The sequence below is a fragment of the Manis pentadactyla genome, chromosome 4 (genome assembly GCF_030020395.1).
Source record: "Manis pentadactyla isolate mManPen7 chromosome 4, mManPen7.hap1, whole genome shotgun sequence".
Lineage (NCBI taxonomy): Eukaryota > Metazoa > Chordata > Mammalia > Pholidota > Manidae > Manis > Manis pentadactyla.
In genome coordinates, this window is record NC_080022.1 from 139,161,942 (window position 1) to 139,189,594 (window position 27,653).

Sequence of the window (27,653 nt, forward strand, 5' to 3'; positions counted from 1 at the left end):
TGCTTTATACAGATGTCAAAAGGACAAAGCACGTAGCAGCCTCAGCAACAATGGCATCACCTACCAATGGAACACTTGCCACGCTTAGCATTTTCCAAGCATTATCTTTTTACTTTTCTCAGCATCTCAGTCAGGGGGGAGAGTCATCATCCTTGATCACAAGGTAACTGACGCTTAGAACCACAGCTGCCCCTCTTATCCATCCACATTGTGGGATAGCTTCCCACTTTCTCATCCGTCATCTTGAAGGTCCTCACAACCTCAGATGGGCTTGGCAGGTGTTTTCAGCCACATTTTACAGATGGGGAAACTTAAATTTCCAGAAATGTGATTGACGGTCTTTAAAAACAAGGAGTAAGGCAACCTCTTCTGGCCATCCACATCATGTTACTCTTCAGACTTATCTGTGAGAGCCTCTGGTCTGCTGGGGACCAGGGATGGAGAATGTCCTTCTTTTTTTCTGAGGGACAAAAGCCAGTCAAATTCTTTATTACACAAATTAGAATTGGAGAAAATTTTCTTATTGTATCTTGCTGCTAGCAACATAGTTAAATATTGTTCTCGCTCTTAAAAGAGTGGCATGTAATTTCCTTCCTGTTTAATAACATCACACTTATATTTATTAGCTTCTATAATTAGAAGTATTTGTGATCCATTCTGATATATTTTTATTATTTTCCCCAAATTGCAACCATGGAGATACATTTTTTGCTCTTAAGGGCAGTTCCTTCTTAAATCTTCCCATTTACAGCAGAGGGGACAGAACAACCTGAGCTTATTTCTAACCTCTGCATAGAGAGATATGCTGTTATCTTCCCATGTCAGTTCCCCCACCCCCCAAGTGATCACTGGCATTTGAAGTTAGGCAGCTGTTCCCATCTGTCTGGTACCTTTGCTGGGCCACAATTTGCTCATTTATTTCCTCCTTCACTTGCTTGTATATTCATCCATCCACTTAGTCGCTAATTAATTTGGTCATCCGTTCCTTCCTTCATTCAGTACCAAGCCACTACTGTAGTGTGTTGGAAAGGAAAGAAAGAGTCCCAGGCCTTGGCGAGGGGATCTCACTGCAGAGAATGAGGAGGAGATTCAGGACCTCACAGTCTTGGGGGGGAGGTCACCCAGGCTACAGAAAGTAAACTCAAACCAAGAGAGCCTGAGTGGGTAGCCAGGGACACACATAGATTCCAATTAGCAACTCCGCAAGGCTCTGAGTGATCAAAGGCTGAGTGGTGGGGTAGAGGAGGGAGAGAAGAGTATAGGCTTTGTTAGACATGGGCGGGAAGGGCTTTCTACAGGAGGTCGAGGCCAAGCACCAGGTCGATGAGGCTTTTGGAGGAGCTGCAACTGGAGATGGAATTTATATGGCCAGAGAGAAGGAGCAGCAGGCCTGCAGGGCGTGTGTGGGTGTGTGCATGCGTGCAGGTGTGTATGAGCCTGTAGGCGATTTCCCAGGCAGAGAGACTGAGGAGAGCGCCCTGTCATGTCCTCCCAGCCCTGGCCTCGCTGATCGAGAAGTGTTCCAAGGACAGTAAGGGCTGCAGCTCCTACGGCAGCTTCAGTGATGCGGTGCTGGAGCTCTTCAAGCTCACCATCGGCCTGGGTGACCTGAACATCCAGCAGAACTCCAAGTATCCCATCCTGTTTCTCTTCCTGCTCATCACCTATGTCATCCTCACCTTTGTCCTCCTCCTCAACATGCTCATCGCCCTGATGGGAGAGACTGTGGAGAATGTCTCCAAGGAGAGTGAGCACATCTGGCGCCTGCAGGTGAGCCTGACAGAGACCCCGGTTGGATGCCTTCCTGAGAACTCAGTTCCACACACGCTATTGCCAACCACCTGCACAGGTGGGGCTGGGATGGGGCCTGGGAATCTGCATAAGCTTTCTGCGGTTGGCCAGGTTTGAGGAAGCCTTAGTCTAGGTCCTTTGAGTGTAGGTTTTAGGGAGTGTGGCTAGACAACAGCACATGTGAGAGGAACTCAGGCTTGTGGGTGTGCTCTGCTCAGAGTTAATAGTGTGATATGTGGATATTGAAGTGTGACCTTTGACTGTATTAAGATAAGTCTAGGATGTAGGAGCTGACGATTTTGTTCTCCTTCATCCTGGCCAAAACACTCCTACACCCTGTGGGCCTTACATGCTGAGACACTAACTCACAGAATGGTCCAGAGTGATCAGGCTTGGGAGAGGACTGGAAACTGCCTCGTAAGACATGGTGTGGGAACTCAGGTGAGACTCCCTGCACAGACCTGCAGAGCTCCTTGTGAAAGAGGCAGGCAGCTGCCTTCTGCGGCTCCAGGAGGCATCACTGAGGTATATGGGGCAACAACAGGGAGAAAAGCTTTACTTTAACTCACGGAAGTCTGTAGTTATTAGGGCTTTCTTAACTGGCCAGGAGAGATTGGACATACTATTGCCAGACAAACTGATGAAGAGATTCCATGTGTGGGTTGGGGGTGGGCCTACATGATGTCTGAACCTCCCTTCATTGTGGGAACCCAGAATCTGGACATTTTCAGTTAGGAGGCTCCTGGACCTCTACAAAACTTGTTTATGTCATGTTTAAAGCAATTTGAACACCTTTCCCAAACTTACTGGTTTTTCACTTCTGAATTCTGTAGATTAGCTGAACCCTGAGGATCTATGTTTAAGCAACCAGTGGGGGTGGAGTGCCATTTGGTGGCGTGTGTGTGCATGTACTTGTGTGTGTGTGTGTGTGTGTGTGTAGGGGGGTGGGGGCTGGCTCCTCAGTGAGGTGCTTAGGCTTCTTTATGTCCCCAGAGAGCCAGGACCATCCTGGAGTTTGAGAAAATGTTACCAGAATGGCTGAGGAGCAGATTCCAGATGGGAGAGCTGTGTAAAGTAGCAGAGGAAGATTTCCGACTGTGTTTGCGGTAACAGCGGGAGAGGGGCGCTTTCGTGGTGGTCTTTGGGTGGGTGCAGAGAGACGGCTTGGTGAATACTAACAAAGCGGTGCTGCCCCTTGCTTGTCGAACCGCAGCCGTGGGCTCGTCCGGGGTTGCTGGCCTGGGACGAGGCTCCCGAGCCTCAGAAGGGAGAGCACAGGAGACTTGCCCGAGTCGTGCCTTCTCTGCCTGTTTGGATGTGCCCCCAGGGCCTCTCCCTGTCCATTGTCTGGTTTAGAAGAGATTTGCCAGCCAATTCTTGATCCTTCTATCCTATGTGGGTTCATGTGATGCCAGGGAATCCAGGCCACCTTTTGTCGCTGGCAAATGGGAAGTGAGACAGCTGCTTTTGACAGATATCAAGTTTTTTGAGTTTTGAAAAGTCTGTACAGGTGGCATGTCCAACTTTCTGGTGAGTCTGTGCCTCCCTACCTCCATCTATCTGCCTGACCCTGCAGCCCACCTTCTTTGTGGATAACATTACCTTAACCTACTTCTCTTACTGAAATCCCCACCCCCAGAAACCATTGCTTTGGACTCATTACTACTTTCCTCATGCCAGAGATGGTCTCTGAATGTGAACTTGAATCCATCATCTCCAGGGGCCATCCAGAACCTGAGACACTGTCACTCCTATTGGAGTTCATTATCCAGTTTCTCTTAGTGAAACCTTCACCCTAGTTAAACTTCTGCAGGTGTAACCCTGGCATCCTTACATCTCCTCCCCTGTCCTCCCCTCCTTCCCCAGGGACTGCTTTTTACCAGTCAGGCAAGGCTGCTTTTTGTGATGTCGCCTGCCACCTCTCTGAGTTTCTGGGCCCCACATGCTTGGAGGAGACTGATCCCTTGAGGCCTGGGAAATGGGGGGCTTGGGCAGGTTTAGAGCTAACAATGTTGACTGTGACCACATGGGGCAGGATTGCAGTGTTCCCAATCCTTGGAGTGGGCAGAGGGGGGCCCTAGGACATCCCAAACATGTGCTGTTTGTTTGTATTAAATGAGGTGCAGTTGCAAAGCAGTGCGAATGATTATTATGTTTACAGGATCAACGAGGTGAAGTGGACTGAATGGAAAACACATGTCTCCTTCCTCAACGAGGACCCCGGGCCTGTGAGGCGGACAGGTACGCTGCTGTCGGGAAGTGTGACCACAACTTTTGTCTGACCACAGGATCTTGAGCAAATGGAGCCTGAGGGCCCTCATTTACCCCATCTGCAAAATGGGAGGGTTGAATTAAATTGGTTCTCGTGTCCCTTCCAGCTCTGACATTTTATAACCCTAGCTGGAATAACTTCTAAAAATCAAGTGGTAAAAAAAAAATCAGGTGGTACATGGAGACTTGGAAACATACCTCACAGAATGCTCTATTTATCAAATTGTGTATTTTTTTTTAACAGCAGATTTCAACAAAATCCAAGATTCTTCTAGGAGCAACAGCAAAACCACACTCAATGCATTTGATGAAATGGATGAGTTTCCAGAAACTTCGGTGTAGAAGCAGAATCTAGAGCTGGTGTGAGCGTGGGCCGTCTGATGCTGCAGGCTGGGTCCTGGACTCTGTGCTGAGGGCTCTGCAGAGTGCTGGGAGGCTGGCTCTGCCTGCCTAGAAGCAGGAAGCACCCTTGCTGGGCAAGAGGCTGAACTGAGCAGCAGCTGTTAGTTTGTCTGGGTGGGAAACACCCTGGATTTTGTTACTTGGCAAAGAGTTTGTATAAACCTGTGGCCAGCAGTCCTGAGCCAGGCAGTCCCTGCAGTCCAGGGTGAAGTCCCTGGGCTCACCCATTGCAGGCTGGCTTGGCCTAGGAGAGAACAGAGGCAGGAAGGGGCCTGGGCCTGAAGAGCAGAGCTTTCTTCCTGCCATCATCTCCATGACAGTCCCTGGGCCCAGCCCACACATGCCACCATCTCCCTTACTGTGAGGTAGTCTCCTGAGTTTAAAAGGGACTCTTGACCCCATCGCAGAACATACAGGGGACTGAGCTCACTTGGATATCCTGGGGGAGGAGGGCCCTTCGGGAACAGGGAACTACCTTTGGAAAGGGCGCCTTGGCATCCCAAGGCTCAAACTGTCTCCAACTGAGAGACGTTTTTAGTAGCATAATTAAGACAGGTTTTTATTTTCAATAGAGAAAAGACATTTCAGTTCTGAATGAAAGTTACTTCAGAGGAAGTAGGTGATTTTAAAGGCTGAGAACTAGATTTTTGGAGTTGGGGGCTGGATGTAAGTATTATATACTTGGCCTCAGGGTGGCCAGAGCGAGGACAAAAAGCTTTTCTTCACACACACAAAAGCCCACATGAGCCCCGCCAGTGATCTGGGTGAAAGAGCCCTGGCTCTGCAGTCGTGCGAGCCTGCACGCTGGGATCGTGGCTGCATCTGAGGCAGAAACAGCCGCTGCTCTCTTTATATCATCTGGAATCTCAGAGGTCACTGTTCCACCTCAGTATTCCTCGGGGGAGGACTTTCACAAGATACCTGGACTGCTCTGGTATTAAATATTTTTGTTAACTGTGAATTTTGAGGCTGAGGAGAGGACATATGAGAAAGGAGCGTTAGCCAAGATATGGGGCTTATTTTTATATCCTCATTTTCTGCTTATTTCCAACCTGAAGTTACAGAGTCAGAATGGGGGCAGAGGTGAAGGAGAGATGGGAGAAGTGTTCTGGCTTATTGGAGCCAAAATAACCAGAAAACTCTACTCTGCCTTGGTTCTCTGATGACAGGATTCATGTGGGAATTTCTGAGGTGGAATTATATTAGCCATGGGTTTTAATTTGAAGTGGCGCAAAAATAAATTTGACCTTTAGACAACTTGGCAATTAGCTAGTTAAGTCTGACTGGAGGCCAGCGGAGGTGGGCAGGCCAAGCAGTCCACTTCTGGCCTGTTTTTCTGCCCTAAGTTGCTCTGTGTACCAGTTTACCTGGGTGGGTAGACACTTGGCCCTCATGCCCCGGATGGGCCAGTTCAGGGAGAGGCCGGGTGGGCTGAATATGCGATCTGAGAGCTGCACTGTCTGCAGCAGCCCTTTGCCCTCCAGCTGACTCATGGATCCAACCAGTGCTCTGGGCTAGTGTCAGACCAAGCTCAGACGTGAGCAGGGGTGGCAGGCACTAGGCATGTGCTCTGGAGGAGAAGCTTTAGGGGAGATTGTCTTGGAGGCAGGAAAACAAAATGTGTTCCAGACGGGCAGAACTAGTCCTAAAGGTCGGAAATTTCAGAGAGAAGGATTCTGGTTCAATTCAGTCCAGCAAGTGTTCCAGATATGAGAGATGTTTAAACAGAAGCTGGTGAGCACTTATTAGGGATGTTGTTAAATGTCACAATCAAATGAGCTTTCAGGTACTTTTAGCTTGGAGATCAGTGTCCTGTGTCTGGAGTTACCGGCTTGTATTTATCTAGAACAGATGTCTTGGTTTGAAGGGCAGCTATTTGGATCCATAGCACCATGGTCTACACCATGGAGCAGGGGATTCCAGAATTGTTTAGACTCAGATATGAATGGATAAAGCCGTGACTCTCCATTTCCCACTTGAACAATAAATGGGAAGTTAGGCAAATAGAAATCAATAATGAGATCTTTGTCCTTTTGCATGTTTGGAGAGCTGCTGTTTGTGGGTCTGGATGGAATTTGTTGGCAGGACCCATTTTTTGTATTGGATGTTGATCCCCACAAGGCTTTCAGCCATGGCAGGTTTACCAAGGCAAAGGGAAGCAGTGAGTCAAAGAGCCTTGGTTTAAAAGGACCAGTTCCCTTATTTTACACCTGGGGACTAAGGCTCAGAAAAGAGAGTGAACTTGTTTCAGGTCATGTGGGGAGTCACAGCAGAGCTGCTGAAGCTGGAGTGTTTGATTCCTGGACCACACATATTCCCCCTGCATTTTTTTAAAGCACTGTTATTCAGTAAATTCGAGTCAGCCTTTGTGGCTGGCATATCTACATGCTCCCTGTAACAGGTTGAAAACTTAAATGTGCACACAGGTGTGTGCAAAATCACACACACGCGTGTACCCCACCCCACCCCTCACTGAATCCATGGGTGTATCAGGACATCTTAAAACTCCATGATTTACATTTCAGTAGTTTAAATTCAGTAATTTAAGGGGAATGTATTTTCCAAGGATGGAATCTCCCATGCTCAGACAACAGTTCTGGCTGGAAATTTTCCTTTCGTTGAACTCTGCCTCAGGAATAATCTATAATTCTAGACATTACCTGATGTACCTGGAAAAAAATGGTGTTTACCTTCCTCCTTGGGATATGGGAGAAGGTGTGCGAGGCTGTACTGTGAAGTAATTAATCTCTTAGAAGGCTCCTGCTCAAGATGGCCAGTATTATGAATGTTCTTCTCCTTCCTCAAGGCCTGGTGCCCTGTGTCCTTTTGCTCTGGGCAGGGCCTAGGCAGACGGACCATCATCCTGGCCTATAAGCTATACTTGATTTCCATGTTTTTACTGTGATCTTGTTCCCAAACACAGAATCGTCACCTTGTTCTCATTGAATGTGCCTGATCCTTATAAATTCTAATTTACATACTTGTTCTTAGTGTTGTGTGTGTGTGTGTGTGAAACTCTCTGTTCAAGAAAGAAGTCTTAAGTAGGATAAGAACATTTTAGTGCTATTGAAGAAATACTTTTATGAAATCTAATAAATATTTATTTTGCTTGTTATAATTGTTTTATCCTTGTCTTGGGCATGCCAGTATGAAGCCTGACTAGAAATCCTAGTGCTACTTATCATGAGTGGGCAAAGGGAAGCCTGCTTTTTGGAACTGATATTATTCTTGGTCCTGGCTTAGGACAGAGCCAGCATGCTGACACATGCCATGTTTGTACAGTGTATACATCTCACAGTGCACTCATGTCCAGTACCCCAGTTGAACCATCCGACTGCTCTGGAAGTAGTTTGAGCCAAAGGGGAATCAAGGAGTTGAAGCACCATTTCAAGAAATCACTGACAGTAAATGTTAGTGGTTCAGGCCATTTGACCCCTGAGCAAGGGCTCTATCCATTAAGCCCGGCTGGCTCTCAACTCATTTTGCATGGCTATAAAACCATGGCTCCACCTGCAGACAAAGTTATAAATCTCCTGTCTACCACACAGGACCTCCACGAGGAGGCAATGAGGGTGTGGATATGAAAGCACTGATATTATTCCTATGGTGATTGCCCACCTCATATGTATACACATTTGCTCATTCTTTTGAGTTATCTTATAAGCATGGCAATTCTCAACTTGAATGCAAAGACACTGTCATGTCTTGATGGGTTGCAGAACTTGCAAATAATATATTAATATGTGATATGCTGCATTTGGTGAATTATTTATATAATTTAAATGATTCCCAGAATAATATCCTTCACTAGGATGTGTCTTCTTGAGTGGCAAAGAAATGGGAATTGTACATAATCCACATCCTAGTTCAGATAGGCTTCAGGCCTATAATCTAGGAATGAGAACATGCTGGTTGAACTGATAGAAAAGGGGTGGAAACACCTGCCATAGGATACGTTCTGGGAGTAGGATGCTAAAGTCAATGGGTATGAACAGTTTCTTGGCCCCTGATATCGTAAAAATTACTTTTTGCAGTAAAAAGTTATTTTGCAGTTTTTTTCCAGCCTTTGAGATTGTTTGATTCCCTATTTATAAAGCTCGTTCGTACTGGTTATCTTAAAAACACAGTTTGTAGGTTTGATGAGTATTATATCCTCATTTAATAGGTGGGGAATTGGGACTTGAAGAGAGATGGGAGGTCACAATGATTTCTTCTGGCCAAGGATCCAGGTCCTTAGGTTACTGGTAAGTGCTGATCTGGTAGAGCTTGTGTAACAGAGTCGTCTAGCCTAGCCTGAGTCACATTTAAGAATGTGTCATCCAAGTAATGGGAGTGTGGGGGAGGGAGAGGGTATCAAGAACAGGCAACAATGTGGCTAAATACCCAAGGTAGTAGAGAGCTTGGTGCATTTGAGGATGAAGCCCGTGTGGCCAAATTGCTGGGAACAAGGGGGCAAAAGACATGAAATAGGACTGGAGGGGTGGGCAGAGGCCGGAGCACACAGGACTTGCCCAACTGTGGTGAGGCTTTGAGATTTCATATCAAGGATAAGGGGAAGCCCATAAAAGGTTTCACACAGGGGGTTATTGAATATGAACATTTCCCTGGTTTTGCTATGGGATTTGCAGGCTTAGTACACTTCCCTCCCACCATCCTTTGGGATATAGTGACAGTCTGAAGAGTGTGGAATGGAGTGGATTTCTGGGGGTGGGGGTGCTGGGAGTACACAGGAAGTGACTAGGAAAGAAGGCAAAGGGAAGGCAGGGACACTGTGGACTATGAGGCCATCTCAGTAGAGAAGGGACATTTGAGCACACTCATTTATTCAACCAAACTTTTATTGGGCATTTATTAGATTGTAGACATTGAAAAAGACACTGATAATATCCTCAAGATGGGAGTGAAGGCATATAGGAACAAAACAAAACAAAGCAGACTGGAACAGAGAGGACTTGAAGGCAAATGAGTCTAGAGAGGTTGGGGGAGTGGGGGGACGGAGAGGCAGATCAGAAAGGGCCTTTTGTGTGAGGAATTTGAACTTGAATCATATATTATTCTATGCAAGGCACTGTGCTAGTGCTTATACGCATTCGTCATTTATTCTGCACAGTAATCCAGGAGAGAGGCACTATATTATGATCATTCCCGTTTTATGAATGAGAAAACCAAGTCTGTAGATTGTCAGAAATAATCAAAATAGACTAAAACTGAAAGTGGCTAAAGCCATGCAGCAGTATGCTATAGATTTTTAAAAATATCACATCTAATTAGCAACTCTGTAGACTATAAATACTGAGTTGGAGAAAATTAGGCATAATAGAAATAATCAATACCCAAACTAGAAACCACAGTGGCCTAAATTATACATTGTAAATTTTATAAGTAAAATTTGATGGAAGAATAAAGTACTTTTGCCAGAATTTACATCTGGAGAAAAAATGACCTAGAAAAATTAGACTCAGACATGAAACACATAGGAACACAGTGGGACAAGGAAGCTTGGTAAACTTACGTTAAACTGATGGAAAAATCGAACTTTTCCTACAGAATTTGGAAGGAAGAGAGTTTATTCTGATGAAAATAACTTCGTTAAAGTACAAAAATAAAGGCTGAAAAAATTAGAGCTTGTGCTGTATAGAATATTGAATATAAAATGAAATTCAGCTTAATGGGGTTTCTTCTGAAAGGATGGAAATGTTCCAGATAATATTTGTATGATTTTGGTAAACATGTTTGAAACCATAAACATGGTTTCCTTAGGGTAAAAATCCTGGGATAAAAATGCTCTTTACTAGGCTACTGCAGCCTAAAGGGAGGAGGGAGTGGAGGATCCTGTAGGGAGGCCATGTTTCACCTGAGGAACTTGGAGGAGAAGCAGTGAGGGATTTGGGCATTTTCTTGAGCAAGTTCATTTGTGAACTAGACACATGGGTTTGGGTCACATTTCTGCTACTGCCCACTGTCCTCTGCTGTTTCTGCCTTTACCACCTGTGCTGCAGGAGCCCAAACACTTCCTTGCTCATTGGTTGGAAAGAAGGACAAATGTGTTCTTTCAAAATGGTAAGTGACAGCTGTGAGGAATATGCCTCTTCAAACTCCCCTAAGTTGGGAAGGAACATTAGCTTCTCAAGGGATGTGCAAGATGTCTGAAGGAGGCTCTCTGCTCCCTGAGGCCAGCGCAGAACAAGTGGGTGTGCCAGAGCTGTGACGCTCTGTGCGGGTGACTGTCTGTGGATAAAGGACCTTTCAGAGTCTCTTGATTTATTCATAATGTCACCTTTACAGACAGCCCTCATTTTTCCTTCACATTTCATTTTCAAAAGAGCATTTAAAAATCTACAGATATCAAAACTATTGTTAAAGTTTATGGACTGGATGCTTAATACATTATCATTCATCTAAACATGAAAAATTTAAAGATAGCACCATTACTTTCTAGTAGCATTTATACATTACTCAAAAACATACACTTAATTCTATGCTCAAGTTAATAACTTTTTGTATATAAAATCTATTTCAATTTTAAAATTCTAATTTAAAGACTGTTTATTAAGAATGTTAAAATATCAAAGTATAATGTATAAAAAAGCTATACAGAAATAAGAAACTCACTTTGAATAAGCTACGTTCAGACATGATACCTTTAAAAGCTATTCATTAATTTATTCATTCATTCAGGAACTTTACCTGAATGCCCACTGTGTGCAAGGCCTTGGGCTAGGTGCTATGGGTAGGAAATTGAATAAGGCATAATCCTGCCCATCAGGAGCTTACAAACTAGGAGAGTTGTTCCAGATCCTTTGTAACAGGTGAGCTAGAAGTGATTTCTAATGGAAAGAGGGGCAAATACTTTTTGCGCTGAGTGTCAGTTTAGCTGTCTTTGCAAAAGCTTCTTTCTTTTCATAATATGCAGCCTCATTTATAAACACCGGGTACACGGTACAGTCTCCGCCCAATGGAATAGTCTTTCCATCAAGAGTTAAAAACACAGGATCTCCAGGACTCAGTGGTTTCCAGTCTTGATCCTCTCAGGAAACAATTAAAACACAGAAATTACATTTGGTTTTCCTTCTACTTTCAAATTTTATGTCAGACTCTAGACAATGAATAAATTAAAGCATTGTATTCTTTTAAAAGAAATACTTGAGAGATGTGTTGAGAGGCATATGAATGATCTGACTTACCTGAGATGGACTAATTGATTTTGGCAGCAGTTTTAAGAGTTTCCCTTTTAATATTTATAACTGACACATGTAATTAGAGTCTGCTTCAATATCAAGTTGGCCTTGAATGCTGTCAGAGGTTTATAATATTAAAAGGAAAACTAAATGCACCTCTCCGTAAGTGTGTATTCTATCTCTTGCTTGCTGAAGTTAATTCTGTTCAGCAAAATTTAGGAAATATCTGTTAAGAGTCTTCTGTGTGCAAGATATTATAGTGCTGGAGATATAAAAGAGATTCTATTCTATGGGGCTGGGTCAGAGGCGGTGGTGGGGGGTCCAGGAAAATCTAAGACAAGTTGTCTCCACATTAGGATAACAACTGAGTTACCTGAAAGGTCCCACACCTGGGATTAGGACTTTTGAGCCCTCAAACACCAATGTTAACACCATAGGAACCCTAAAGCGGCTCTTCTCAAACTTTGATATGTTTGCAGCTCCTGTAGGGATTTTGTTAAAATGCGGATTCTGAATCTATAGGTCTGGGGTGGAGGCCCAAGAACCTGCATTTCTAACATTTCCTAGCAGCAGAACCTGGGAATTTGTCAGACCAGCAGAATCTCATTCCCCACTGCAGACTTGCTAAATCAAAATCTTTATGTTAACAAATCTCCAGAGATTCTCAACCCTGGCTGCACATTATAATCACCTGGGATGTTTAAAAATATAGATGAGTAGAGGGGCACAGCCCAGCTCAGATACACTGAACCAGAATCTCAAGAGTGGGATTCAGGCATCACTATTTTAAAAACTTATTTCAAAATGGAAATACAGTAAATTCATGCATTTTTATGTACAGTTCTACGAGCTTTGACAAATACATACCATAGGGTCAAAAGAACCATGTAACATACTCAACATATATAATTCCACCACACATCTCCCTTATTTCCCTCTTGCTTCACTTTTAGTACACTAGTTTTGTTTTAAAGCCCCTGGTGAGTCCACAGGACAGCACAGCTGAAAACTACTGCTCTGGACCAGAGGTTTTGAGTCAGAGGATGTGCCCAGGGCAACCAAAGGAGATTCTGCAACACACCTGTGGCTACCTCCACAACTGTGGCTAGCTCCACCTGCAGAGATTCCCACATAGCACAGTGCCACCCAAGCCTGAGCCACAAGAAAATCCACTGCGGAATCTAGCTGAGATTCCTGTCTCCACGCTGATCAATTAAATCAGTCTCTGGGCATGGAAGCTGGGAATCAGGATTTTTTAAGAGCTCCTCAGGTGATTCTTCTGTGTTCTGAGTTTGAGAAGCATTGTCGTAGTGCTTTGTGAAGGGCTCCAGCATTTCGGGGTACATCCTAAATAATTCCAGTGCACATTCCTGATTAAGAACCCTTACTCTAGAGTAAGATCTGGGCTTGTAACCGGGTCCCTGTCTTGTCTCAGGCTCCAGGGCTCACTGTCCTCGCTGTTTACCCCCGCTCTCCTTTGACACTGGTCTTGCTGTTCTTCAGACACTCCAAGTTTGTTCCAGGCTTTGCACCTGTTTTCCACGAGGCTGATTTCTCATCCTCCAGGTTGCAGCTTGAATGCCGTCATCCAGGGATGGCTCTTCCCAGCTGTCCCACCCAACAAGAACTCTGTTAACCTCTACCTTATTGTTCTGTTTCCTTTACAGCACCCATTACAGTTTGAAATGATCTGACTTGCGTATTGGTTACTTATTCATGGCCTGTTCACCCACTGTTGGTATGGAGGCTCCATGAGCTTGAATCTCAGGACCCAGAACAGGTTAAATAATCATTCAGATATATTTACCAAAAATAACTAACTAGTCAAGCTCTCTGGTAGAATACTGAGCCATTCCTTATTATTTATTGAATCAAAACTATTTTTCCTGAATTTCAAGACTGAACACTATCACTATTTGTTTACTGATTTCATTAATCTCACTTCTCTGCATCCCCAGGATGATTTTGAGGAGTCCTTTATAATCCTTGAGGAATATAAAACTCAAACTCCCGTGTGTTGAGACTGGTAAATGACCTTGGCTTCTGTTTCTCATTTTTGCTAGTTTTGTTACCTGTAGTGCTTCCCCCTTTCTTTCCCTTTATCTTGACCTTTCTTTCCTTCAAAACACTGCCTAAGGCTCCCTTTTCTGGTTTCCACCTAGATCCCCCTAAGGCACAAGTAGCACTTGCTCCACTAGTCTTTATCTGGGGACAGGTTACTTGATTAGAGTGTGAGTGAGGATGACTTTCATTAGGGTCATTCAATAGGAGTTTGAACTGGATCAGTGGTTTCCACTCTGATTGTCCAGGTCAATAAGGTCAGCAGAGTGGAATCCTGGCCTTGTTTTTTTAAAGGCTCTCTGGGCAGTGTGAAGCCAGGGTTGAAAGCCCCAGCCCAGGTAATCAGCGGGGTCTCTTCCATCCCTGCGGTCTGAGGCTGTGGGGGGTACTCACAACGGGAATGTGTGTTTCCGCTTTTCAGAATCTTTGCCCCCTCCCTGCTTTTACTTTTGCCCTTCCCAGACTTAAACCTCCTACATTCTCCCAAGAGCCTTTTCTTCCTCCTTCACTATGGCATTATTGATCAAACCAGATAAGCAGCAGCTATCAGGATTCTGAGGAGAGTCAGAGAATGGTGGCAGAAAGCATTCCAGAGAAAGAGGTTTTGATTGTGTGGCTCTGACTTGCTCAGTGGTGAACCCAGGGAGGTGGCCGCAATGTGGTTACCTGCAAAGAACATTAGTTCTGGATCTGCCACTGAGAGCTCTGTGGCTGTGGGAGGGATCTAACTTCTGAGCGTCTGTTTTCTTATGTTAAAATGGGTATGATAATTCTTACCCAGTGTACTTGGGCAGGAATTTCACCTTCTCTGAGAGGCCTTATCTGACCCACCCCCTCCCCACTTCACTACTCTGGTAGACCATCTGGTTTTGATTTCTAGAACAGAGTTTAGATTTTAGAATATCTAGAGTATAAATATCATGAGAGCATAGACCATGTTCACTGATAAACTCAATAAGTATTTGTTGAATGACAGTCTGAATATTTTACTTACACTGTAGCATTTTTGAGAACACAAATGAGCTGATGTATGTTAACTGCTTTTTGGACTGTAAACTTCTATCCAAAGGTGGGGCATTAGGATTTTGAATATTTTAAGGAAACAGCAAATGTTACCTGCAGATTAGGGTGGATAATGGCAGTGATTTCTCCACTTTCATTCCTTGGATAATCGACTTTCTCCATTATTTTATAGACGTCAATAGCACAGGGAGGAAATTCTTTCCCTATGGCAAAAACAAGATGTCTAAATAGCAAATGAAAAAAGATCTCTTGAAAAAAAGATAGTTTAAGGTAAGAAGAACAATAACCAAAAAATGAAGACAGAGGGAGAACACATTATTTTATTAAGGTTGTTCACAAATAACATTAAGCTGAAAGATGTTCTGGAATTATTTCCATCAATGTGCAAGTTACACTGATGGACAGAGGTAGAAAACAGAACTTAAAAAGCCATTGTTGGGGGGGACTTGGTGAAGGGGAGAGCCTAGTAAACAGAATGTTCTTCATGTAATTGTAGATTAATGATAACAACAACAACAAAAAAGCCATTGTGGGAGAAAAAGAGGCTAGGACTGGGTGTCAGGACACCTGGGCTCTGATTTCCTCCCATAACCTTGAGCAAGATGCTTAACTTCTCAAGGCTCGGTTTCTTGTTAAATGAAGGCTTGCATTAGCTGATCTTGGAGGGCCCATCCAGCTCTGACATTCTACGGTGGCATATCTTCAGGAAGAATTCCAGCAGGTTAGGTAACTTCAGCTCTGAGCTCCTTTCCTTAGCTATGTTAAACACTTGGTCAGCTCTTGTGCTGTGAGATGTTGGGGTGATTGCCATGCGCCAGCAGTGGAGTCCAGCCCTACATGTTCAGGGTTAAGTCACTACGTGTGTCTGTCTCATCTCCCTTTTCTGATTTATTTACACACAGACACACCCAAGCTAGCAACTGCAGAAACAACTCCCATCTGCTACTTACCTTTATTGAAATGATGTATAAAATCAAGAGCGTGCTTAATCATTTTTCTCATTTGGTCCAAGATATCAGCTCTCAGAACCCCTTGAGACTGGGGACCCACTTCTATGCCTAGGTACAGAAAGGGACAGAGTCACATTTAAGTATGTGTTAAGGTATATTATAAAATTGAGCATTTTAATATATTAAGATCTAGAATTCCATCACTAAAATTATTAAAAAGGTAGACTATATCACAGCATGGAAAATATTTGAGATATAATGTAAAGCAAAAAATAAAAGCAGAACATTTATGTGTATGTGTAAGCTGTATGCATAGAGAACATGGCACATGGCAACATAGAACATGGAAACATAGTGAACATGGAAATAATAAGAATCAGGTTAGAGTAGCAGAATCTCAGGGTCTTATTTTTTTTCTTTGAATTTCCTTTAATATTGTCAAAGTTTAAAAAACCATAATACGGTAAAAGAGGTAGACAAATTTATACTGACAAAATAAAAAGTGGCCACAAAGAGAAACTGTCATAGACCTAACATTTAGTTTTGACAGGTGGAAAGATATTTATTTAGTCATAGAAATCTAGATTAGATGAACCAGGGATTTAAGTCAACATGACAATCTATGTAACTCTAGAGCAACATTCTTGCCCCTAACATATCAACCCATCCTGTCATGATAATGCAATGGTTTAAATTTTCCTTAGAATAAACCTGTATTCATTTCTTCTCACCCCAACACAATCCATCCTTACACCTACAAAATATTCTTCCTCTAAACCACTTACCTACTCCCTTCCCTCCTGTTCAGTCTTCCATACAGTTATGCCTCCAGTCATCTCCTTCTTCATTTAACAATTTACCAAGTATAATATCCATTTCTCATTCTCTTCCAATCAATTCATATACATTATTTTCGATTTACAAGATCTTACTATATCATCTTTTATCTTCATTTTTTATTTTTTGTGCTTAGTTTTCTTGTATAGATGTTTAGACATATATTTAAGTATGTCGTTTCAGTGTGGCTAAGATACTCATCTGCACCTAGATGGTTTGTACAAATGGGTGGAAATGGGTTCATGGGTGTGTCTACATGCATGTTGTAGAAGACCTAATTGGTTGCCTACCCCCAAACCATTCCATCTTCCTTGCTAACACAGTCCTGATTTTTTTAACTTTCTGACTGTGAATGGAGGATAATAGGTAGGATGGCAATATTTTCCAAACCAAAAATTAACGTTGACACAAGATCCTATATCAGAGGAAATGGCCATGGCATAATCTCGAGTAGAGCTGAAGGAATAATGGTCAAAAAATTAACATTTCTGAGTCTCAAATAAGGCCACGGTTGATCGGGAAAGTTAGGAGATTGTGTCTGTTCACTCTTCTGTGTGTGTATGTGAAAGACAGACAGACAGAGACAGAGAGAGACACAGAGAATAAAGAAGACTCTGGGAATGATCACAAGGCTGGCTGCAGCAAACTGCTTCTTTCTGGGATAAAGTTTACCTAGAATGACCCTGTCACATTTCACCTGCCTTGGCAATGGAATGCAAAGACGGCCCTTGTAAGTGGCTAGTAGAAGCTGAAGCAAGTTTGTATGGGGCAATAGTCATAGGTGTATTATAAAATGTTGAGTTGGAGAAAGTGTCTCTCTGATCTCACGTTTTTTTTTTTTACCCAATGAGTGAATTATATAAAAATAGTCCAAACAAAATATCAAAGTTGGAAGCAGTACATATAGCATTTCCAGTTATTTATGATGAACTTAATAATTTGTCATGTTGAAATGTTTGAAAGATTTGGCATTATTTTTAAGGGCCAAGCAGATCAGTAGATGTTTGTTTTAAAAGCAACATTGCCCCCAACATCACAGACCAAGAATGCTTTCAAACTTTGAAAATCTTACACGTTATTTGGTGTCACAGAGAAACAAGGACCTCTGTTTCTTTTGTTAAGCACTTGGTTAGTTTCAAATAATTACCTACACTTGGATATTCAGTTTGCCACAGTTGATCCCTTGACAATGCACCAAAATAATCAATAACCGAATAACCAAGATAACTTTAAATTTGCTTATATTGTTTGACAACTTGTTTTCAAGTTAAATTACTCTTGGTTAAACCATCTGAGAGCTAACAAAAAAGATTTTAAGTTGTGACAGCAATCTTAATTATTATGGTATAGTATGCAAACAATCATGCTAATAGGTCACTCCAGAAAGAGAATGGAAGATAGGAAGAAGAGACTGAGTGTGCAAACCTGCATGATGGAAGTTACCAGAAGGTAAAGATGAATTCACAGTCCAGTAACTGACAGGGCAAACAAGTGAATGGATAGCTAACAGGTTATGGGAGACTCTACTGCAAAGCAAGTGCTAAGAGCAATGCTGGTAGTAGATTTTCCCTGGGTCTTCTGTGCTTCTGCACATCTTGCCAGCAAGATGCTACCTCGGTTCCAGATTATTTTTCAAGCATGTTTGTATAGTGAACAGTCTTGGAAGATAGGATTGATGTCTTCCTTGGAGGAAGAAGCAGGCATGTTTACTGTGCATTATGAAAGATTCAGATTCCCTTGGCTCATTGTTTCTGTCCTAAAATGCAGAAAACTGCTCAGTGAAATTGAGGAAATTTGATATAATAATAATTGCCTGGAGTTAATTTTCTTATTTCTTGACAGAATCCATAATGATAAGCAAAGTAGCTATAAATATTCTTTAAAAATAATTTTCTCAGAGTTTTACCTGGGACATATTTTGTTCAGTTGTGACAGTGAGAAATATGACTTACCAACAGGATACTTGGCTATAGAACGCGTGGTTGCATATTGGAGGGAAGGATGCTCAATAAGATAAATATAGCAGGGTAATGGAGCCAAAGAAGTCTGAAAAGAATTTAAAACAACTTTCTTATTATGTGAAGACCATATGTTTTGTTTTCTGTGCTGCTAGAGTCAATAATGCTTTCAATGTGTTTGACTTTAATACATCAACTGAGATTATTAAGATAGCTTTATGAAAAATTCTCGAAAATCTAATATTGTTTTAGCTTTGAAAACATATAAATGAAATGCATATAAAATTGAATTATGCATAGCTTTCTGAGTAAAATGTACATTAAACACTTGTCCAGAACCATGACCAAAGACTATAAAATAAGTTTCCCTTCTGAATGGATCCGTTTTTTTGTTTTGTTTTGTTTTCATCACTGATTACACTTAATATTTAGCTTAGTTATTGGTCTCTTAATGAATCGTTTCTACCCCTGTGGTCCGAATCTCTATAGAGGTTGGGTAACTTGCTCTACCTCCGCTTATCTGAATGAGAATTCAAGACAGGCCTGTTGGTTTTGATATCAGTGTCAGCCATGCTGCTTCTTGCCTTGCATCCGAAGTGTTCAGCCCTCCCTTCAATGAGCATCAGAGAATAAAAAATACCTGCATTATGACCTCCTACCAGAACTACTCTCTAGTTATTGTCAAAAACTCAAGGGAAACAAAAATAATAGATAATCTTTACTATCTGCTAGGTACCAGGCTAAATACTTTAGGTACTTTATCTCGTTTAAAGCTTTGAATAGCCATATGGGTAAGAATTGTTATTATGCCAATTTTATAAAATGAGGAAAGCAAGCATTTTATAAAACGGGAGTGGAGTACCTTGTCCCAGCTTAGTGAATGAGAAAGGCAGAATTTGAACCCAGGTTCTCCTGGCTACATGGGTCAAACTCTCTCCACTAAGTCAAAAGAGCTCTCTGGAAGGAAGGAAATTGATTATACAGAAATAAGCATACAGTACTTCTTTTGTGTTTTTGCTTGGTTGTTGTTTGCCAGCAGTTTTTCTCAACTGCTGAATTTTTCATCTTGTAGGTTTCTGAGCCTTATTTGAGTAGCTGTGTGATGTACTAAAAGAATAGATGTGTGCTGGGGTATCTGAATCCAATGGAAACAAGGGCAAGACAAAAGACGCCAATCCCTTTATCATTGTTCTTTAGTCAGCATTAAATGACTGTGTCTTGTTTCCTAAAATTGTAATTGAACTGCATCAACCATACCATTTTCAATTTTGGTATTAATTCCCCCAAATAGCTTATAATTTGGTGGCTGTCTGGACAAAAGATTTATAATTTTATAGACACAAGAATCCACAAGTGTTTTATTCTTTTATTCATTGAATTATTTTATTTGTTTCCTCTCCTTTACTTCTGCCTGTCACCACTGCCCTGTCAGCTCCTGCTCTTCCTACTCCCCCTTCTCTCTTGGACCCTCCCTCCCGACCCTTTTCTGGTTGATGCACATCTATAACCGACTGAAAAGTACAAGTCCTATACTAACTTATAAGTTAATAACATGGACATTACCTTAATATAATGAAACATCTGAATTAAAAAGTCATTCCTGGAATCTTCGAGAATCAGAGTGCACCCCATGTTAGAAGTAGTGTTGTGAAGGTCAAAAATAATGTCATAGGAATCTTCATTATCTTTAGGACCAAACAAATGATTTATTTCTTGAGCCCTTCTCACTTCATATGGCAAGTCCTCTGACCTTTCTTTGCTGTTATTAGCAGAAAGAAAAAGATTAACAACATCTGTGGCTAAGATAACATAAATATACAACAAGAATACAGTGTATAAAGAACCAGTTGCCAAACCTTTAATATGACAAATCTGTGATGGAGGTGGAAACTTATTTGAAAACTTTGTAAATGAAAAGTTACATTTTTTCCCCTCCATTTGTTTCCATGTAATGTTGCATTGGCATGCTTGTGAATAGTTCATTTAGGTGGCTGGTCACAGGAAGGACATTTTAAACAGAATTTACCATTTGACTTCAACCTCAAACAAAATTTATCCATTAATTTAATCAACAGTTTCTTAGTAGTTATGTGCACTGGGCTATTATGGGGCTAGGTCATCAAATGCGCCTCCCCCCAGCCCCCACCATCTAGCTACTTCCAGTGCACAACAATAGTCAAACTTAGGTGCTCACATTACCTAATTAGGAATTCTTAACTGAAGTCCAGGAACCACTGGTGGTCCAGGGACAAGCTTTATTAACAAGTCTGTAAACCCTGAGAAAATGCAAAAATTTGCAGATATATGCATATATCTTTCTTTTCTGGGATGAGGTTTTTTTTTTATGGGTGAATAGTTTTTACTGAATTCTCAAATGAGTCTCTACCTGTCCTCTCCTCCAGTATGGCAATGGGTAGGATAAATTTTTTTTTCTTACTGTGCATGATAATAGTTAAAACTTATTTTTCCTCATTGAACTGTTCAACCATTTCTCTATATATTTCTATTCCCTGACTATTTTTGTTAGTATCTTCAAGGGAGCTACAGTTTGCCCCTGTATAGTTCCTGCCTGGAATGGAATTAAGTAGGTGGAGTAGTCAATTTTCGACTTTGAGGGAAAAACTATGAGGACAAAGGTGCATGGCTAGGGATGGTGCAGATGGTGCAGCGGGAAGGCAGAGAAAGTCTGGCATTGATGATATTATTGAGTCACTATACCAGCCTTGGACGGCCTACCTCCCCACTTATTAACTGTGATAAAGAAACCCTTGTTTAAGCCACTGCTTCCAGGTTTCTATTATAGGCAACCAAACATAGTTCCTATGGATATGCATGCCTTTTAAAAGTTAATTCATGAAACAAGTTCATGAGGTCCCCTCACCCCCAAGTGCTTTGCTTCTAATGCTTCCTATGTGAGTAAATGACCACTAGCTACCCAGTTGCTCAGAGTCAAGGCTTGAAGTCATCAAAGATAATGGACATTTTCAGTTCTTATCTATGGAGTCCAGGTCCTATAGGAAGAGTCCCAAGGGATGAAGCTGAAAGAATAGGCAGGGGCAAGATACTAAAGGACACATCAGCTATACTAAGTTACTTAAATCTATTCTGGATAGGAGATTTTTAAAGAATTTTCAGCAGGGGAGAGACATGATATGATTTGCATGTTAGGATGACCCTGATGGCTGCTATCACATGGTGAATTGATGGCAGGAAGGATTGGAGTAAGGGTGGACGCAGAGAGATTCTTTAGGATGCTTCTCTAAGTGTCCACAGAGGAACCAAACCAAGGTAGTAGAAATGGACAGGAAGATTGGATCAGATTGGATCTGCAAAATACTTGAAACTATTCAATACCTGAATAATTGGGAAGTCTTAGTGACCCATTAGACATGAGGGGTGAGGAACATGAAAGTCAAAGATGATTTCCATAGCGGATCTGGTGGATAAGGGTGACATCACTGAGATGGGGAATAGGGAAAAGGAGCAAATTTAGGAGAGGGAGGATGGAAAATTGATATGTCTCATTGTTTATTGTTGATATATCTCCTAAGTTTCTATAATCACCCTGAGGGAGAACTGTCTACCCTCTGAATAGTGTTAAGTGTGAGAAGCAGAAAATGAATTTAATTTAAAAGACTGCTCTCATTGAAATGTATACTATTGAGTGGTCATAGTAAACTCATGTTAGTCCATTTCAGAGTTACTTGGAAAGTTAACATGACAGATTAAAAGAGTTATTCTTCAACAAATTCTTACTTGTAATACTAGAGTTAGTAGCTATTTTAAGTGAATAGATAAACCTTAATTGTATTGATATAACCTCAGTCATGAAATTAAGGCATTTCTGAAATTAAGATTTATGCTAGTAATAATATGGCTTGATACACAAAGTATGCTAATTGTCCTGGAAAACATCTATTCCATAAAGTGAGACATATTTGTACTAGAAGTAGTAACCATCTTTTGATCTGTGGTGGGATTAAATTTAAGTAACTCTCTAAACTCAAATAGCATTTATTAGAAAATGGATGCATAAAGCAGTGGTGTGTTAGTTGCTTCTGTCCATGGCTTCTATCTTAGCTAGCAGTCTACCAACTCTTTGAGGGTAGAAACTATTTTGTACATAGCTTTGTACTCCCATAGTATCTGGCACAGTACCTTGAAAACAATTGATGTTAAATAATATTTTTAGGTAGATTAAAGAAAGAAGTGGTAAACAAATACATAGAGCCCTATATACCTACGTAGTATCTATAATGACGTAGACAAAGGCAAAAATAATTAGTAAGGACATACCCTGAGTGTTACTCTTGCATACATGGTATGCAATGTATTAATAAATCAGCTGTAACATAACAGAAAATTTAGGTGAAGTGCCTTTATCTTAGTGATCCACCACTGACAGTAGTACATCTCCTCCTCAGACCACAGAACTATCTCCTGTTTTCTAATGATGGGCATTTATCCACCCTTTCAATTAAGCAAATATTAATTGAAACATGACACTTTTCTTACTTAGAACTTTATGCCCTACCATAAACACAGCTGCATGAAAGCACAGTAGTGAATCACCTAGAAAGCTAACAAATATGCATGCAAGCCTGGTGGCCAAACACTAATTTAATGCAAAAGATTATTAAATCTGTTTCTTTAAAGATATGGTTTAAAAATAAAAACCTTTGTTATTTGTTGTCTCAGTCTGTATAGAATACATTTAAAAAGAAAATCAGTTAAGAACAGTCTGGCACTTCAAAAGAATTTATAAAAGAGCATGTGAATCCCAGTTTAGATAACTGAGTAATTCATAATGGAGTATGATTAAAAATGAAAGTAATCTTATTCATAAAAGCGACTGTATGTACGGACATGAATATCACATGTTCTCTCTCACACATACCACTTTTCACACACACACAACACAAATGTAGTCTTACCCAAGATTTTCTGGGTCAAAAACTCGATTCAGGTCACAGTCAATGTATCTGGTACACTTCTCCACTGCTCTTGGGTTGGAAAGAAATGGTTTTATCTTCAGCCCTGTTCTCTGAATTTCAGTGCCGTTCTCCATCCAATGCTTAACTAGAAATACTCCTGATAGCTCATTCCCATGAGTTCCTCCAAAGATAGCAATCTTTTTTATAGGATCTTTAGCAATATGACAAGTAGTCATTTTATCAAGTAGTTTTATCTGATTTCTGCAGCTCAGAAGAGAGGAAAACAAAAGAAACTTAATCTCTTAAGAAAAGTTTAGAAATTTCAATCTAATGAGACTTTCACCAAAGTTCAAAGTGCAGAGTTCTCTTGAGTGGCATAAAATTTAACTTTCTGTTAGAAGTTGTGAGCTGTTTATGATAGGGACACTCCCTTCTTTATTTCTGCCCTTTACCATATTTGGACTAAAATATGCAGAGATCAACTAGAGATCCTGCTGTTTACTTTAACTTCTAACTCCCTCAAATGGTCAGTAGATCTAAATGCAATAATGAATTAGTATCTCACACACATACAAAAATTCTTTTTTTCTTTCAGCTAGAATGTCACCTAATGGTACTTTCATGACTATTTATAATAATAAAATAGTTTATGCTTTTCTAACCCTCAAAAACATACAAAAAAACCCCAAAACAAAACAAAGAAGTTGCCCATAACACATGTTATTGTTCAGTATTTATATTTCCACTAGCCTTTAAAAGTATTTCTTCTCTGAAATGAGTCAGGTGCTTTTCATCAGCTGAGGGCATTGGAATTTTGGCTCTATCAACAGTGAAGGGCAGGCATTCTCAGAGAGTCCTCTGGAGCCAGAAGCCAGAGGCCATTTCAGAATGTTTTTGCATGGTCACAGACACATGAACCAAATCAGTGATCACTGAGATGTCAAGTTACTTTGAAACATGCTTTAATTCCTTTCTCCTGATGTTTTTGGTAATTCTATATTGACTTCCTTAGGAAGCTTCCTCACTGCTTGCCTCAATACTAAAGGAAAAGTAACTGTTAGCAATTTTCAAGTCTTGAAAATTTTCAATGCCTGAAAATGTCTTGGGGGCATAGTATATATACCAACCAGGTATATGAGTTTATACAGACACAGCCTAAATTACTGGCAGCAGAGACTCTCCAATGGAATGTGTTAGTCAAGAGGGAGTCTTATTAGGGGAAACTACCCAGAATACTAAGATGATTATATCCCATTTGGAGAAATAACTGAGCTAAATCCAATTTGATTTTATGCCCAATCATCCAGAAAGTCACATATGTTCAAGTACTGGAAATATTATGTACTAGTAATGTCCAATTGTTTGATAGGGGTTCAACACGAGTAATTAATTATAATCACAGGCTAGTTTATGTTTTCTGACACGTTAGCTATTTCATAATCCACTTTATGAAATAGGGTGGCTTAGGTATTCCTTTCCCTATTGCAGGGGGAAAGGAAAGAGAAGTTAAGTAACTTGGTTAATGTTCCTCAGCTACCAGGAGAAAACTAGACTTGGAATCCAGATAAGCCCAGAGAAACCCAGATAAGCCCAGTGTTTTTTATAGGACAGTAGGGTGCTTCCTGTTTTTTTGGCCTTCCACGAAGTTTTGATTTTGCTCTTTTGGAATTCACCACAGTGCTCTCAGAAAACAAGCAAGTATACAAACAAAATACATAATGGAATATAGAATGTGAATGCTTCTTAATAGTTAATAAACTAATTCCCATGTCCTTCCTTAAGAGAGCGTAATGCAGAAATAAAGCAAAATAATAAAATCTGAATGTATACATTAAAATTACTGTTCTAACCTAAGACAAAAGCCCCATTAGCCTTTGATTTTCTACCCACCTCAATGTACACTGAACACTTCAGTGTAGAGATGCTGAACACAACCATAAATATAAACAGATGATATTTGTATTGGTTAGTTACTTTGGTTTTAAGAGCAGTAACTAATGGTGAATTATTAACATTTGATGATGTGGGGTTTTTTTCTGCCAATTTGTGGTTAGTTTTGTCTTTTGCCTTAGTCTGTCTGGAAATGCTGCTTCAGTTATTTACTCGTAGCTGGCACAAATGACTTTTGTTCCAAAGCTTGTTTTATGGAATTTTAACAGATCAGCACTTTGAAGCAAATTTAGCATTCGTAAATAAAGTTTCCCTTACATGTCAAAATGAATAAGTTTCTTGAGAGTTAATGAACTTCAGTAATTCGGTCCTATACTTACCTTGTTTATTTTGTAGAGTTTGTCTTCTGTGGGAAGCTTTATTAGAAAAAAAGGAGAGCACTTCCTTAGAACTGGAGCAACAGAGGCTTTTCATACTCTTCTACCAAGTTAACTTCCAAAAGATTTTTAACTCCCTGTTTCCCAAAGCACACTAAACTTTTGAGCCCTTCCAAAACTACACATTTTTATTAGTCCTGTTCTTTTTTTGAGAGTTCAGAGAACTGACAGTATATGACGTGGAACCCTTTCTTCTTATCACTATCAGGTTGGATGGTTAATGTTTTGAAGTACTTAAAAGAATATACCTATTATCTCCCAGCACTACAAATGCTTTGTGGGGATGGTGGTGCCTGATTTATTAGTAAAATAATGTAGTTTAAAACAAAGGGAGAATAAATTTTTCATAGTCATGGCTGTCCAATACATTGATGCCAGAAATTTTGTGGGAGACAAATTTAAAGTAGGGTTGTTACCAAAGTAGTATGTTTGTGGGGGATAAGGAGTCTTCTCTTCAATATTACATGTATCATATTTCATACATAATGTGATTGTTCAGCAGTCATGTAATCAAGCTACTGTCACTAGTTTAATTTTCTCCTTTCCCAGTGGCAATATTGCTGTCACCCATCCTGACCAACCTTCCAGGCAGAAATAAATGAATGATAACCACAACAAGATAGGGGCAAAATAAATCTATGAACCATGAGCAAAGGTCCACATAGCTCATGTGGACAGTCCTTACAAATGTTGCACAGGATGTTGCTCATAGTGGATTTAAGGTTTTTTTTTTTTAAAGAGAAATCTATTTTGGGGGGCTAGATGAATGTTGTATATGTGTGTCCATGTATATGTATGTATATATCAGGTCAAAGTCTGTTCCCTGAAGCTTTTACTCATTTTTTAAGAAGCCTGTTCTCTGGAACTGCTGTCAGGCAGCTGCACCTGGGGAGGTCTCTCTGTGCACTAGGTGATGGGAGGTTTCTTGAGTCTGATCGAGAAAGAATTCTCAGTCCCATGAGTGTAAGTAAGGAAGGAATTCTTTAAAGTGAGAATAGCAGTGAATGGCAGCAGCCACACAGGCAGTAGAGAGCAAGGAAGAACAGAGGGAGGAGAGGAAAGTTCATTAACTCCTGCTCGGCATAGGGCAGATCCCTTGCCAGCTCCTGAAGCCAGACTCACCTGGCGTCCAGTGTCTGCTTGAATCTGCACAGCATGAGAACTAAGTCCCTACTATCCGAGGATTTGGGGGAGCCACAGAGCACTAGATGGAGTGAGATTATGTTGTGAGAACTTCCCACAGGCAAAGAAAGGAGATTTTTTGGGCAGGCTTCTAAAGAGCATGACGGTACAGCTGCAGTCCTGTCTGGCAATGGAAACTTGCAAGCCCAAATCAGAGCTCTCAGTAGCCCTTCCCTACTTGTCTGAAGTGGAACAGAGAGAGTGAAGACTTGTGCTTAAGTCTAGTTAAAATGGAATGAAATAGTGAAATAATAAAGACGCTTATCCCTGGAAGAGCACAGAGACCAAATACAATTATGAGCAGTGAGAAGTCTTTAAGGCAAAGTACACAGCGGAAGAAAGGGGAGTGTGGGCAACCTCAGAGAGGGGGCTCGCTTAAAGCTTAGGATTGGTGTCTTTTAAAGATTTCAAGAGTGGGGCAAAGGGCAGGAGGTTGGGTGGTGGGATGGTGGTGTAAGCTTGACATGGGGTCTTATGATGTCTTTCTCCAGTGAGAGACAGTATGTCACCATCCATAGTCATTCCTCTAGATATTCTGTAAGATAAACAACACAAGGAATTTCTTGGTCCTGTTCTCCAAGGTAGTGGTTACCCTCAAGCAGTGGGGACATATCATTTAGGACTGTTTGTCTTGCCTTAAGATAGGGTAGATTATTGGCTGATTACCATAAAATGTTAGGAATCTCACCGCTTAACTCCCTGGTTTTTAAAATGGAATCTTAGCTTTAAGATGGAGTCT

General features: G+C 41.0%; 3 protein-coding genes across 8 annotated transcripts in view; 2 read left to right on the forward strand and 1 right to left on the reverse strand.

Moving 5' to 3' along the window:
* The window catches only part of TRPV3 (transient receptor potential cation channel subfamily V member 3), a 33,929-nt gene extending 26,482 nt beyond the window's left edge, over positions 1-7,447 (forward strand). For 4 of the 5 annotated variants that reach the window (XM_036887470.2, XM_057501038.1, XM_036887491.2 and 1 more), the window contains 4 exons: positions 1,496-1,770; positions 2,785-2,897; positions 3,953-4,032; positions 4,307-7,447. In XM_036887470.2, coding sequence (XP_036743365.1) covers positions 1,496-1,770; positions 2,785-2,897; positions 3,953-4,032; positions 4,307-4,404 — 566 coding nt within the window. In that variant the 3' untranslated portion in view covers positions 4,405-7,447. The remainder of the gene's footprint in view (positions 1-1,495; positions 1,771-2,784; positions 2,898-3,952; positions 4,033-4,306) is intronic. The other variant, XM_036887473.2, reaches the window with a different exon arrangement.
* SPATA22 (spermatogenesis associated 22) overlaps positions 5,269-27,653 on the forward strand; it is a 40,832-nt gene continuing 18,447 nt past the window's right edge. The window contains exon 1 of one of the 2 annotated variants that reach the window (XM_036887518.2): positions 5,269-5,398. The gene's annotated coding sequence lies outside the window, so the exon portion shown is untranslated. Of the gene's footprint in view, positions 5,399-12,779; positions 12,913-27,653 lie in introns of those variants that run through there. The other variant, XM_057501039.1, reaches the window with a different exon arrangement.
* ASPA (aspartoacylase) lies at positions 11,107-23,869 on the reverse strand. Its single transcript, XM_036887528.2, has 6 exons — positions 23,406-23,869; positions 20,035-20,230; positions 18,466-18,559; positions 15,677-15,784; positions 14,820-14,929; positions 11,107-11,489 (listed from the first exon to the last, which is right to left on the reverse strand). The coding sequence occupies exons 1-6, from the start codon at positions 23,639-23,641 to the stop codon at positions 11,292-11,294; spliced, it is 942 nt and encodes a 313-aa protein (XP_036743423.1). The 5' UTR covers positions 23,642-23,869; the 3' UTR covers positions 11,107-11,291.

Bases quoted from the DNA above. Each gene is read 5' to 3' on its own strand.
- ASPA (XM_036887528.2), bottom strand. From the start codon at position 23,641: ATGACTACTTGTCATATTGCTAAAGATCCTATAAAAAAGATTGCTATC. The intron at 18,560-20,034 runs GTAATGTCCATG...AATTCTTTTCAG, and splicing joins AGATGTTTCATTATATTAAG to ACTTCTTTGGCTCCATTACC. The intron at 11,490-14,819 runs GTAACATTTGCT...GTTTCCTGAGAG, and splicing joins TTATCCACCCTAATCTGCAG to GATCAAGACTGGAAACCACT.